The sequence below is a fragment of the Nicotiana sylvestris genome, chromosome 3 (assembly GCF_000393655.2).
Source record: "Nicotiana sylvestris chromosome 3, ASM39365v2, whole genome shotgun sequence".
Lineage (NCBI taxonomy): Eukaryota > Viridiplantae > Streptophyta > Magnoliopsida > Solanales > Solanaceae > Nicotiana > Nicotiana sylvestris.
Genome location: NC_091059.1, coordinates 167,584,435 through 167,598,094, shown reverse-complemented (window position 1 = coordinate 167,598,094; position 13,660 = coordinate 167,584,435). Strand labels below are relative to the sequence as shown.

General features: G+C 34.6%; 1 protein-coding gene across 1 annotated transcript; it reads left to right on the top strand.

Moving 5' to 3' along the window:
• Nucleotides 1-146: 146 nt before the first annotated feature.
• On the top strand, nucleotides 147-4,414 carry LOC104214451 (elongator complex protein 3). The gene is made up of 8 exons (XM_009764112.2): nucleotides 147-727; nucleotides 990-1,059; nucleotides 1,138-1,310; nucleotides 2,070-2,244; nucleotides 2,576-2,742; nucleotides 2,928-3,147; nucleotides 3,233-3,337; nucleotides 3,979-4,414. The coding sequence occupies exons 1-8, from the start codon at nucleotides 255-257 to the stop codon at nucleotides 4,288-4,290; spliced, it is 1,695 nt and encodes a 564-aa protein (XP_009762414.1). The 5' UTR covers nucleotides 147-254; the 3' UTR covers nucleotides 4,291-4,414.
• The last annotated feature ends 9,246 nt before the right edge of the window (nucleotides 4,415-13,660 follow it).

Below are 13,660 nucleotides of genomic sequence, written 5' to 3'. Positions count from 1 at the left end.
ATAATATTTGCCATCTCAAAATCCTAAAACATAACATAATCAGTGCGAAATTGCGAACTCTCAACTACCCGGGTCTTTATCGCATCTTTCAAATAAATAGAGCACCAGTTTGTAATTAATTTAAAATGTAGCCGTCCATTTTTCTCATTACGGATCCATCGGCAAGCAGCAAAATACACTAAAGCAACCGACATCGGCGGGTTCACGTCATAATTCGGGTTTCTTCCTCGGTTTATTTCCTCAACCTATCACTCATGGCGGCGGCGGCGGCTGTAGCAGACACGCGAAAGCTCCCACGGCCGGGGAGGGGCGGCGTCGTCTCCCTTGGCCTGACGGAGGAAGAAGCCAGAGTTCGTGCTATAACGGAGATCGTCAACAACATGGTGGAACTCTCACGGAAAGGCAAGGACGTAGACTTAAATGCGTTAAAGTCAGCAGCGTGCCGCAAATACGGGCTTTCTAGGGCTCCAAAGTTGGTAGAGATGATCGCTGCTTTGCCTGACTCCGAACGTGAATCACTGCTTCCCAAACTCCGAGCCAAGCCCGTTCGTACAGCGTCGGGCATAGCAGTGGTTGCTGTAATGTCCAAGCCTCATCGCTGTCCTCATATAGCTACCACTGGAAACATTTGTGTTTATTGCCCTGGTGGACCCGATTCTGATTTTGAGTACAGTACACAGTCATACACTGGATATGAGCCTACTAGTATGCGAGCTATTCGAGCTAGGTGACAATCAATTATGTCTCTTTTTTTTCATTATGAAGATAGATAGTCTAAACTGTGAATTTGTTTAAAGCTTTTCTTCTCCAGGAATTATCGGTCTTAGAAATTTAAAATTCGTTACGGAAAAAATGTGGATGTACTTGCATTTACTTTACACATAGTTTTCTGAAGTTCTTTTACTCTCGTTTATTCAAAAAGGTGTTTTGAAGAGAAAATCACGGGTTGTACCAGATACTTAATGTACTTATGTCGTTCATGTTGCCAGATACAACCCTTATGTACAAGCTCGAAGCCGGATTGATCAACTTAAGAGATTGGGTCACAGTGTTGACAAGGTTTCTTCCTTGTAAATACTGCTAATTCTTTCTGGTTTTGGAAATTTTTTGCGAATACTCATAGTTATGATAATGCAGGTTGAATTCATCTTGATGGGAGGTACATTCATGTCGTTGCCAGCAGAATACCGTGACTACTTCATACGGAATCTTCATGATGCTTTATCTGGACATACTTCTGCCAATGTTGAAGAGGCTGTTGCTTACTCCGAACATGGGGCTACAAAGTGCATTGGGATGACAATTGAAACGTGAGTAACTATTTGCTAGATGTGAAAGTGGTTTAAAAATCACAGTGAAAAGCACTTGCCAAAAAAGAAAAATCCACAGGGAAAAGCACCCCGGGAAACTATTTTGACTTATAACTTGGTCCTCTATTACTGAGACATTCTCTTGTCATTTACTTGATTCGTCTTCCTTTTGTCTTGCTTTTTTCATGTGCTAGCTGAGTTCAGACTGAGTTCTAATGCATGATAGTGTGTCCTCCAGTAGGAAAGAGAACATTTTGAGTTCTCATCTTCCTCCTCCTCATGATTATCACTGACATCTTGTGTTTATTAGTTACTATAATATTATTCTGCAATCTTTGAATTGTTGTTATTGTAATTATTCTTCTGCCGTATTCAATGATCAGAAGACTGGTAAGGTGATGGAAAATAATTTGAACTAAGAAAAGAAGCAAGCAAAGTGGTATACTTAAATTTAACCTACCTTATTAAAAAAAACAAGAAGTAGGCAAAGTGCTATACTTAATTTCTTTAGAAGAGTTGGTGGAGCTTTTACCTCTTAATAATACTAGCATTTTGTTCATATCTGTGTTGTGTACTCAATCATGTTTTTTTCGCCAATAGATGGCCAGACTACTGCCTTGGACCTCATCTGAGGCCGATGCTTTCTTACTTAATTTCTTTAGGAGAGTTGGTCGAGCTTTTACCTCTTTACTAATATAAGCATACAGCATTTTGTTCATATCTGTATTGTGTACTCAATCGTGTGTTTTTTGCCAATAGGAGGCCAGACTACTGCCTTGGACCTCATCTGAGGCAGATGCTTTCTTATGGTTGTACTCGGCTAGAAATTGGAGTCCAGAGCACATACGAGGATGTTGCTCGTGATACAAATAGAGGCCACACTGTAGCAGCTGTGGCTGATTGCTTTTGTTTGGCAAAGGATGCTGGCTTCAAGGTGCTTTTCTAACTTCTTTTGTTGGTGGTTTGGGTAGAATCTCTACATTTAGTTGCAGGCTACAAAGCCTTCCACCTCTAATCCCCTCTTCCCCAAGCCGCATGTTGAAGATGAGCCTTGAAGAATAAATGAAAATGGAAATATAATGAGTAAGGTCAATTTTACATTGTGTTGCGATGTTATTATTTGGAGGATTTGACATGAAGTTTTGCCTTGAAGCTGTTATAATCATTCATACATTCAATTCCTTTCTATCTTTTTGGACTTTAAGGTATATTTTCTAGTATCTACTGGTAAAGTTGTCATTCATACATTTGTTAAAATTTTGTAGGTCGTTGCTCATATGATGCCTGACCTTCCAAATGTTGGTGTTGAGAGAGATATGGAGAGTTTTAAGGAATTCTTTGAAAGTCCTTCATTTAGGGCAGATGGACTTAAAATTTATCCGACCCTTGTTATTCGTGGCACGGGACTTTATGAACTGTGGAAAACTGGAAGGTGTAGTCAACTTTCTGGATTTTGTTATGCTACATGTTTTTTTTCCATCACTGACATCATTTATTAACAATCCAATAACACTTATTTCATGCAACCTAGTTGTAGATAGTACTAAGACCATATTGTTGGATGCAAACTTGAAATTATTACTTCAGTGAGATCATCATAAGTGTTATCATGTCCAGGTATCGGAATTATCCGCCAGAGCAGCTTGTAGACATTGTAGCAAGGATTCTTTCGCTGGTGCCACCTTGGACACGTGTTTACAGGGTTCAACGTGATATCCCTATGCCTCTAGTGACTTCAGGAGTTGAGAAAGGGAATCTCCGAGAACTGGCTTTAGCTCGAATGGATGATCTTGGCTTGAAATGCCGAGATGTCCGAACACGTGAAGCTGGGATCCAGGTAATATAATTTTGTTATCTACTTTCTTGCATTTCATCCAATGTGGTCTCAAAACTCAAATCTTTTGATCGAAATAACATATTAGGACATCCACCACAAGATAAAGCCTGAAGAAGTTGAGCTTGTTCGCCGTGATTATACAGCAAATGACGGATGGGAAACTTTCCTTTCATACGAAGATACACGCCAGGTATGTCAACTCAGCTGGTTGCTCTTTGTTGATTTTCAACTCCTTCCTGGTTCTAGTGTAACAACAACAACAACAACAACAACAATAAACCCAGAATAATCCTACAAGTAAGGTCTGGTGAGGGTAGTGTGTACGCATACCTTACCCCCCTACCTTGTGAAGTTAGAGATTTCCTGGCTCTAGTGTCAAAATAGCAAATCGAACTCAATGCATTTTGCTGCCAAAAGCAGTTACTTGTTCTAGATTTGTTTTAGTTCTGCTATGGAATCAGCTCGGAACTTCGTAAACCTATGGAACCGAACCTTTTTTCCCTTTTATAAGGAAATTTCTCGGAACAGTCATGTCCTGCAACTAAAAACAAAGAAAATGGGCTGGAGGAGGGGTGGTGTGGTGTAGGGTTGAAGGGTTGGGGTTCATAATTCTATTTTTCCTTTTAATCTTATAAAATTTAATAGCAGTAGATCCTAGCTTATCTAAACAAGTCTTTTATGTCTTTTTATAAGTGCTGGTAACTGCAAACTATTGCAACAGTGGGTCCTCTTGCAATAGGAAGAGTTCATTGTATGACTGTTAACGTCTTCATTATGAGAAGGAAACCTGAATCAAATTAGACTTTCTTTTTTCTTTTTCTTTTGATACAGGATATTCTTGTTGGATTGCTACGACTGCGGAAGTGTGGACGGAATGTAACTTGCCCAGAACTCATTGGGAGGTGTTCTATTGTTCGTGAGCTTCATGTGTATGGGACAGCAGTTCCTGTCCATGGTCGAGACACAGATAAGCTGCAGCACCAGGGTTATGGTACTCTGCTGATGGAGGAGGGGGAGAGAATTGCTCTAAGGGAGCATAGGTCGACCAAACTGGCAGTTATCTCAGGTGTAGGAACCCGGCATTACTATAGAAAGCTAGGCTATGAGCTTGAAGGTCCGTACATGGTAAAAAACCTCGTGTAGAAGTACACTTGTTACTTTGCTGTAGGGATGGTTTTCCTATTAGTCCCTCGACAAGTTTTGTATTTTAAATGGTATGCAGAGTCTAATTCTGGTAATGACAAGTTTAAATGGTATCTTCCTTCTCTGACCCATTCCCCAAAACCTCCAACTGCTGAAAGCTCCGCTCTTTTTAAAAAAAGAATTTTTTGGGAAATATCCCTTCTAAGATGAGCATCTTATACTGTTTTTTTATTTTGAAATTCCTAAGCTCTAATATATTATCATACCAATGCAATAGTTAATGGAGTTGTCAAGTCCAATTTTAAACCCATAGTGGTTGACTGGATTTGACGAGCAATTTTAGGTCTTCGATTGTCCCCATACTTGGTTATTCGAGGAACTAAGTGGGTGGAAAGGCAAGTGCATGTCGAAATAAATAGCTTTGTTAGGAATTCCTAATGATTATATATATTGTCTTTAATTCTTCTTTTCACGTCGTGGTTGACCAAGGGCATATATATCATTTCATAAAAATTTCATGTTTGCATTTCTACACGTGGACCCCACATTCCTCTAGCCACAACTCTTCTTTAAATGCACTATGCATGTATTGATTAGACTGTTTGTGCAGTGCAAATGCTCATTTCCAATCTTTTTCTCGTTTTAAAATTATTAATTTTGGATTATTCAAATAGAAGTTTCCATAGAGAAAATAAAATTAATTTTAATAATACAACAACAAAAAGAAGTATCGATATTTACTAGATTTTCATATTTGCCCATACTATCTTAAAGCAATTTGAAAATAAAATTAAATGATTTTCATCTATACATACTATTTGAAGACGATTTCAAACTAAATATTTTTATATTCAAAAGTAATTTTAAAAAATATAGCTGGTTAAACCTCAAAAGTTAATTAATTAAACACCAACAAATAATAATTTTAATAAAATTGCAATGTTGGGCCGGTATACGGGAGAGTATGGGTTCACGTGAACTCATATGCCTAAGTCTAGATACGCCCATGTAGGCTATGATGCGAGAGAGAGGTGTTAAATAATGATAAGAACTGATTTATATTAATAGGTTCTTAAGTTAGGTTTAACGTTTATTTTTCTATTATTTCCTTTTATGTCGAAATGAGTCAATAATTATTGTTGAGCCCATTTATACCCCCTTTTTCTTGCATTATAGTTTTTTTTTCATTGCATCTCTTTTTAAGAAAGACCATACTTGTATTGCGCTTTGCGCCTAAATCTCCAATAAACCTGGAGCACCTTTTAAAGTTTTTCGCTAGTGTAGTTCATGTTATTTTTATTTTTTTGGGGTCTTCACCCTTACAGAGATTGTCAATTTTTGCCTATTTGTGTTATGTCTGGCCTTCTGTTCTCGGAGTTGTTTTTACACTTTTTTATTTGTAATCACAATTTTATGTGCATATATATCATTTTCTTTTTCTTTTTTAATAATTTCTTGATGGAATTCTATATGCATATTAGACTTATTAGTGATTGTGCCTGATTTGCACATGCATTATGTTTGATTAATTTTGTCTTACAAACTAATTAGTGCAAAACTAACCAGAAAATCTGAGATATAAAAAGTGACTCGAATTTTGAAGTGAACTATGCACACAAGGTGGTTGATGATATGTCTGCAAGTGGTAATATGGAACTTTCCCATGGTTATGTCTACCACTGATTTTAGACTTTGATCTCTCGAACCAGAGGCAAACAACTACGCCTCAATCCCAACTTGGATCAAGTTATACAAATTTTTGCTTATTCTTGATCAAGTTTTCAACTTCAAACTTGAATATGAATGCGATAATTGTACTTAACTAGAGGCATTTGTGAAGCAGCTATTTCCAAAATGTTTTCTTAAGGTTTTTTGGAAATTTATTTTAGAGTGAGCAAATCTATCTATTAATAGAAAAGGCAAAACACTCTTAGAATGTCAAGTGTCATCAAATATTATTAGCCAAGCGTACAATTTTTAGGACAAAATTCTAACTTTGTTGGAGTAGTTGGATTTTATTTTTTTTTGGTCGTTCCAAAACGTGAGTTGTAATAAGAACGTAGGTGTTTCAATTCTAAACTGATGTGGGAGCATAAAACGAATGTGGTATTTGGTAAAGAATATTAAATAATTAACTAAATAACTTGCTAAATAAAATAATATCAACATGGTACTTCTAAAACAAGATTCCAAAGTGATGTGGGAGCATAAAACTAATGTTGTATTTGTTAAGAAAAATAAATAATTTGCTAAGTTAAATATCGTCATGTGAACATTCAAAGTTAGTTTTTGAATTTGAATTTAAAAGAATTTAACATCTGTATATTTTTTAAGGAGATAATAATTTTTATATATTGGGATAAGTTAAAATATAAAATAAAGTAAATAAATTTACTTAACATATTAAATATTTTATGACTTTAAAAATTAAAAAATTTCAAGTAGCAAAATAAGATCCTAGATAAATATCTACTATATCAAGGTAATATAAAGTGTATTTTAATAACTCTCAAAAATATTATTAATAATAAAAACGTGGGAGTTTCAATTTCAAACTGATGTGGTAGCATGAAACTAATGTAGTAGTTATAAAAATAAATAAATAATTAACTAAATAATTGCTAAAATTAAATAATATAAAAATGGTAGTTCCAAAACATGGTTCCAATGTGATGTGGGAGAACTAATACAGTATTTGGTAAAGGAAATTAAATAATTAATTAAATAATTTTCTAAACAAAGAATATCGTCATCTTAACATTCTAAGTTATTTTTTGTATTTGAATTTAAAAAGATTTAAATATCTATACTTTTTTAAGGAAACACTAATTTTATATATTAGGATAAGTTAAAATATGAAATAAAGTAAATATATTTACTTAAGATATTACATATTTGATGACTTTGAAAATTAAAAAATTTCAAGTAGCAAAATAAGATCTTAAATAAGATATCTATATTATAGAGGTAATGTAAGAGTATTTTAATAACTCTCAAAAATATTATTAATAAATAATACCTGAATTTTTTAGAAATAAAATCTAAGTGAATAAATATTATTTTAGGAGTAGACCAAAAAATCTATATTATACTTTTTTATATTCAATTTCTTTAAGAAAATAGTACTTTCTATGTATTGGAAATACTTAATCTGAAACATATTCTATTTTAAATGGAGAAGTTACCAACGCGTAATATAACTCCATTCATGCGCATGTTTGCCGTAAAAAATATCAAACCTAAGATCTAATTATTTGGTCGTAGTCATTTGTTACAGCCTTATAATCTATATTATATGAAAGGAGAGTATGTAACAACAACAACGACCCAGTATAATCTCATAAGTGGGGTCTAGGGAGGGTAATATGTACGCAGACCTTACCCCTATCCCGAAGGGTAGAGAGGCTGTTTCCAGGAGACCCTCGGCTCAAAAAAAGCAACAGGAGCCGATATATTAGTACCATAAAAATGCATAATAAAATAACAACAATATAAGAGATATGAAATACAGAATACGAAATACGAAATAGATGGCTGGTATAGTAAAAACTAGCAGGTAAAGCCCTGCATCAATAGACGACCAATGACATTCTTAGTCTAACTCCTAACTGGCTAGTCTCACTATATTGTGCTGTAGAAATATTCACAACTTTCCCCTAACCTACAACCTTAATGCTCGACCTCCATAATTCCCTGCCAAGGGTCATGTCCTCAGTAATCCTAAGTCGCGTCATATCATGTCTGATCACCTCTCCCCAATACTTCTTAGTTCGCCCTCTACCTCTCTGCGTGCCCACTACAGCCAGTCGCTCACATCTCCTCACCGGTGCATCAGTGCTCCTCCTCTGAATGTGCCCGAACCATCTGAGTCTTACTTCCCGCATCTTGTCCTCCATGGGGGCCACGCCCACCTTCTCTCGAATATCTTCATTCCTAATCTTATCCATCCTTGTATGCCCGCACATCCACCTCAACATCCTCATCTCTGCTACTTTCATCTTCTGGATGTGTGAGTTCTTTACCGGCCAACATTCAGTTCCATATAACATGGCAGGCCTAACCACTGCTCTATAAAACTTACCTTTTAGTAACGGTGGCACTTTCTTGTCACACAAGACTCCCGACGCTAACCTCCACTTCATCCACCCCACCCCTATACGGTGTGTGACATCCTCGTCAATCTCCCCGATCCCCTGAATAACCGATCCAAGGTACTTGAAACTACCCCTCTTGGGAATGACTTGAGAGTCAAGCCTCACTTCAACTCCCGCTTCCGTCGGCTCAACCCCAAATTTGCACTCGAGGTATTCCGTCTTCGTCCTGCTCAACTTGAAACCTTTAGACTCAAGAGCATGTCTCCAAATCTCTAGCCTCTCGTTGACGCCGCCTCGTGTCTCGTCAATTAGAATAATGTCATCAGCAAATAGCATGCACCATGGCACCTCCCCTTGAATATGATGAGTCAGTGCATCCATCACCAGGGCAAATAGGAATGGGCTGAGCGCAGACCCTTGGTGCAACCCCGTAATAACTGGAAAATGTTCAGAGTCGCCTCCTACTGTCCTAACCCGAGTCTTAGCTCCATCATACATGTCTTTAATCACCCTAATATAGTCAATCGGGACATGAAGGTGACATATTAATTAAAAATTTATAATATAAAAAAAACTAAAAATTATAAAAAGACGTAAATTGAGATAATTTACGACTATTTATACTTTAGGGTAAATTAAAATATAAAATAAAATAAATAAATTTATTTAAGATATTAAAGATTTGATGACTTTGAAAATTAAAAAAATTCAAGCAACAGATCTTAAATAAAATATCTATATTATATAGATAATGTGAGAGTACATTAATAATACTTAAAAATATATTGATAAATTTAAATAATACCTGAATTTTTTGGCAATAAAATCAAAGCGAATAAACTAACTTTTCAGGAGTAAGAAAAATCTATATTATACTTTCTTATATTAAGAAATGATATTTCGTCTCCATGCACGTGTTTGCCGTAAAAATATAGATTTTTAAGATATAATTATTTGTCCATTGCTATTTGGTCATAGGTCATTGGTTACGAAGTTAGAATCTATATCTATATCTATATCTATGTTATAATAAAAGAAGAGAACTTAAATATTATTATAAGAAAAATCTATTTGTTGGATTATATTTGCTTATATTTTGAAAAAATATCATTAATTAATATTCTTGTATCTGATTTATGGTTAAGAATAATAATTTAAGTGGAAAGATATAATATTATATAATAGAATTCTCTAGAAAATCTTTAAAACACTATTGAGAAAATGCCACCTAGAACTTTTAGGATAAAATCTAAAAGTTTTTAATAAATTCAATTTATATATCTATAGATAAATTCACTCATCAATTTTCATTTATGTTCACTAGAAATATGGATGTCTATTAAATAAAAAATTATAATATAAAAAGATAAAAATTGAAGAAAGACGTAGATTGAGATAACTTATGGTTATTTATAATTTGGGACGCAATAAAATAAAGTAAAGTAAATTAATTTACTTAACATATTAAAAATTTGATGACTTTGAAAATTTAGAAATTGCAAGCAATAAGATAAGATCTTAAATGAAATATCTATATTATAGAGGTAATACGAGTATTTTAATAATACCCAAATTAAAATAGATTCACCCGCATCCAAACGCGCAAACAAAAATACTTTTTTCTTTAGTCTATCCTTCTTCCTCTCCATATTTAACCTTCTTCCTCTCCATCTTCTATTTCCTTATCCTCTTTCTTTTCAAAAATACTCCAATATCCAGAACTCTCATACACCCATTTTTTAAGCAAACAAAACTCTCTCTTACAATTCATCACCTCTGTCTTCCTATTTCTTCCTCCATTAAATATATACATCGACACTCCTATTTTTTTCATCACAAAAATACCATTCATCATCAAATTTTTTTTACTACACTTCACTATTTCTTACAGTAAACTCAGCGAAGTGTTTGTTATAGTCACCTTCCTTAATAAGCTGTATTCTCTCATATTCTTAGACATAGACTCTCAAATATTCCTCTTGATTTTGTTGTCTCTTTCTTGAGATTGGCAGTGTTGATATAGCCTGATAAGCATCCTCGTACTACAACTTAATTTATGGACATGACCATATGTTCAAGAAATATACACTGAAAAACATTGCAAATGCTTAATGACCATCACTGTCGACTCTCCTTTAGTGTTCATACGTTCGGGTAAAAGTTGTATGACGTAAAGTGTTGGTGACTAAAAAAATTAATTGTCTAAAAATAAAACTTTAATGATGGTTGTGGTGATTATTCAAATGAAGTGCAAGGTCACAAAAAAAATGAGAGGAAGAATATGGACGCATAGACGCTGTGGGGAGGGGGGGGGCGGAGAGATCGATAAGGTGATGTATTTTTTTGAGAAGAAGATAACGCTTGGAGAAGGAGAAGAGTAGAGAAAAGTTTAGTTTTTTGGGTATGGGTTTTGGATGCGGTGGATTTATTTTAATTTGGGTAGATTTTAAGTTAGACCAATATGACGATGACACGCGGAAATTAATTAAAGTTTTTTAACCAAACAGGGCCGTTAGTCACAAGGGTAGTCTGGAGGCGAAAACTAAACGGTGAAGGTTACAAAATAGGTAAATAGAGGGTATTATTACCAACTCTAATAGTTTAGGGACAATTTTGACTATTTTCCGTTATAACTATTAGATTTGTTGTTGTTCAAAAACTTTGAATTTGTTCATCATGCATTAGATTATTCTTTCGTTTACTTTCAACAAATGGACCTAAGATTCCTTTGCGGTCCATGCCTCTACAAACCGCAACTTTACTCCTGTAGAGAATGATCAATTATGCCACTTAATCACGTTATTAGTTGCATATAGTACCCAAAAAAGTTGTCGAAATTATGGTCAATTGTTCTTTCCTTGACGAGTATTAATCGTTATATCATATATATAATTTAAATAAGTTTGACTTCTGAATGACAGTGCATCTAAAGTATAATTATATGTAATTGCAGAATTATGTAACCTTAGGAGTAGGACGACAACAACAACAACAACAACCCAGTGTAATCCTACAAGTGGGGTCTGGGGAGGGCAACCTTAGGAGTAGGACAAATAACATTATACAACACCAACAAGCCCAGTAGTTTTTCACAAATAGGGTATAGGGGGGGAGGGTAAGATATACACTACCCCTACCCCTGGAAGGGCAGGGAGACTGTTTTCGATAGACTCCCGGCTAGAAAACGACTGAAAAGGAAAAGGTAATTGCAACAAGTAGGAATAACAGCAAGATGAAATAAGATCTAATCCAAGAATGCAGTCAAACTCTAGGTAATAATAGCCATCTATAGATAAAAGATATCACATCAATACTAATGCTAGCGAAACGAGTAAGACAAAGAGAAACGCTCGATTACTTACGAACCTTCTACCCTAATCTTTGACCTCCACATCCTCCCGTCTAGGGCCATGTCCTCAGTCAGCTCTAGCCATGCATGTCCTGCCTAATAACCTATCTCCGAGACTTCTTAGGCCTACCTCCCGCCTAATAAGATCGAGGCTAACCGCTCACACCTTCTAACTAGGGCTTCTATACTTCTGCTCTTAACATGACCGAACCATCTCAACCTCGCCTCCCACATCTTATCCTCTACATGGGCCACTCCTACCTTTTTCGGATAACTTCATTCTTAATCTTATCCAATCGGGTATGTCTAACACTATAACTACCATGAAATAGAAGTGGTGCCTCACTATATACATCGAAAAGAGAGTCATTCTAGCCTCATCCACTCATCACATGCCACATCTCATTCTGAAAACATGTAAAGTAAGCGGGGTCCTAAGGGTTGAGTTTACTAATACTCCCTCCGTTTTAATTTATGTGAACTTATTTGACCGTGCACATAGTTTAACAAAAGGGAGAAGACTATTGAAGTTGTGGTGTAAAACGAGGCACATATATTTTGTGTGGCTATAAATCACTGCATAAAGGTAAATTAATTTCAAATAAGCAAATGAGACATTCTTTTTGGCACAGACTAAAAAGGAGATATGTTCACATAAATTGAAATTGAGGGAGTATAATAATAGTATCATAACTCTACAACTGGATATAAGTTAATATCAAATTTGATTACTTTAGTTGTTAATGTTATTATTACCAGCGTTTTAAAAGGCGTGGGTGTAAGGCGAGCCGTTTTACATATGCCTCAGCGAGGCGTAAACCCCAAGACACGAGGTGTAAGCCCCATGAATATTTAATTTTTAATATTTTATAAAATAATATAATTACAATAAATATTTATAAACAGGTAAAATTGTACAAAAATTGAAGAAAACTATAAATACATTCTTCTCCATCCTCACAAAAAACTAGTCAAAACAATCTATTATACGCTGCTTACAAGCACAAGTAACTTGAGTCGGAAAAGAAGGGATGACTAACCTACAATTTGAACTTTGAACTTGCTGCTATGAAGGAGAATGAAGTTCTCTTTGTATTTGTAAAAGAAAAATTGAATATTCTTTGCTTTTGAGAGATATTAGCAAACTAGCGGGTAAGATAAAGAATTGAAAAATGCTATAAATTAGGGCTTCAATCAATAAAAAAGGTACTGGCTTTTAAATTTAATATATTTCAGTTACTTTTTAAACTTTTGAGTAATTACAAACTGACTTTTAAGAATTTGAGTATTATATGAAGGATTTATTCAACAAATTTTATTTTAATTTTAAAAAGTCTCTAAGACTTACGCCTCATTACAAAAACGTACCTTAAACGCCCGAGCGTACGCCTCTCGAGACTTTCGCCCCACACCATTGTCTTAGGACATTTTTGGTACGCCTCACCTCAGGGCTCGCCCTGAAAACGCCTTTTAAACACTAATTATTACTAGAATTCAATTAGATTTGACTCCTTTAATGCTTAGTGATTAATAACAAAAGAGAAAAGTTAAGATATTGGGCATCTGACAATTTGTTTGGATGGTTGTTACATATTGTATCCTATTGTGTTGTTACTTTATATAGTATTTTTTATTGTTATTTTTAGTTTTATTGTATTGTATTGTATTATTAAATCTGTTGCTATGTAAAAATGAAAAGACCCCTTTTGCATAACCATCAATTTGGTATGATCGCATCGTTATCTTATTTTTTTCTCATCTTGGCCTAACTATAATTATAATTTACTCTTCGTCCACCATTTTTAATAATTAATAATTGCTCTTTCTTATACTCTACTTTTTTTTTATATAATATTGTACGCATATTTTTTAAATTGCTAATATGTGACCTTATAAAATGATAAAATTGGATATAATCTATCCAAAT

What these genes read in the sequence shown, in the direction of transcription:
- LOC104214451 (XM_009764112.2), top strand. Translation starts at nt 255, where the DNA reads ATGGCGGCGGCGGCGGCTGTAGCAGACACGCGAAAGCTCCCACGGCCG. An exon ending in ATTGGGATGACAATTGAAAC is followed by an intron (nt 1,311 to 2,069) that starts GTGAGTAACTAT and finishes TTTTGCCAATAG; the next exon opens with GAGGCCAGACTACTGCCTTG. An exon ending in CATACGAAGATACACGCCAG is followed by an intron (nt 3,338 to 3,978) that starts GTATGTCAACTC and finishes CTTTTGATACAG; the next exon opens with GATATTCTTGTTGGATTGCT.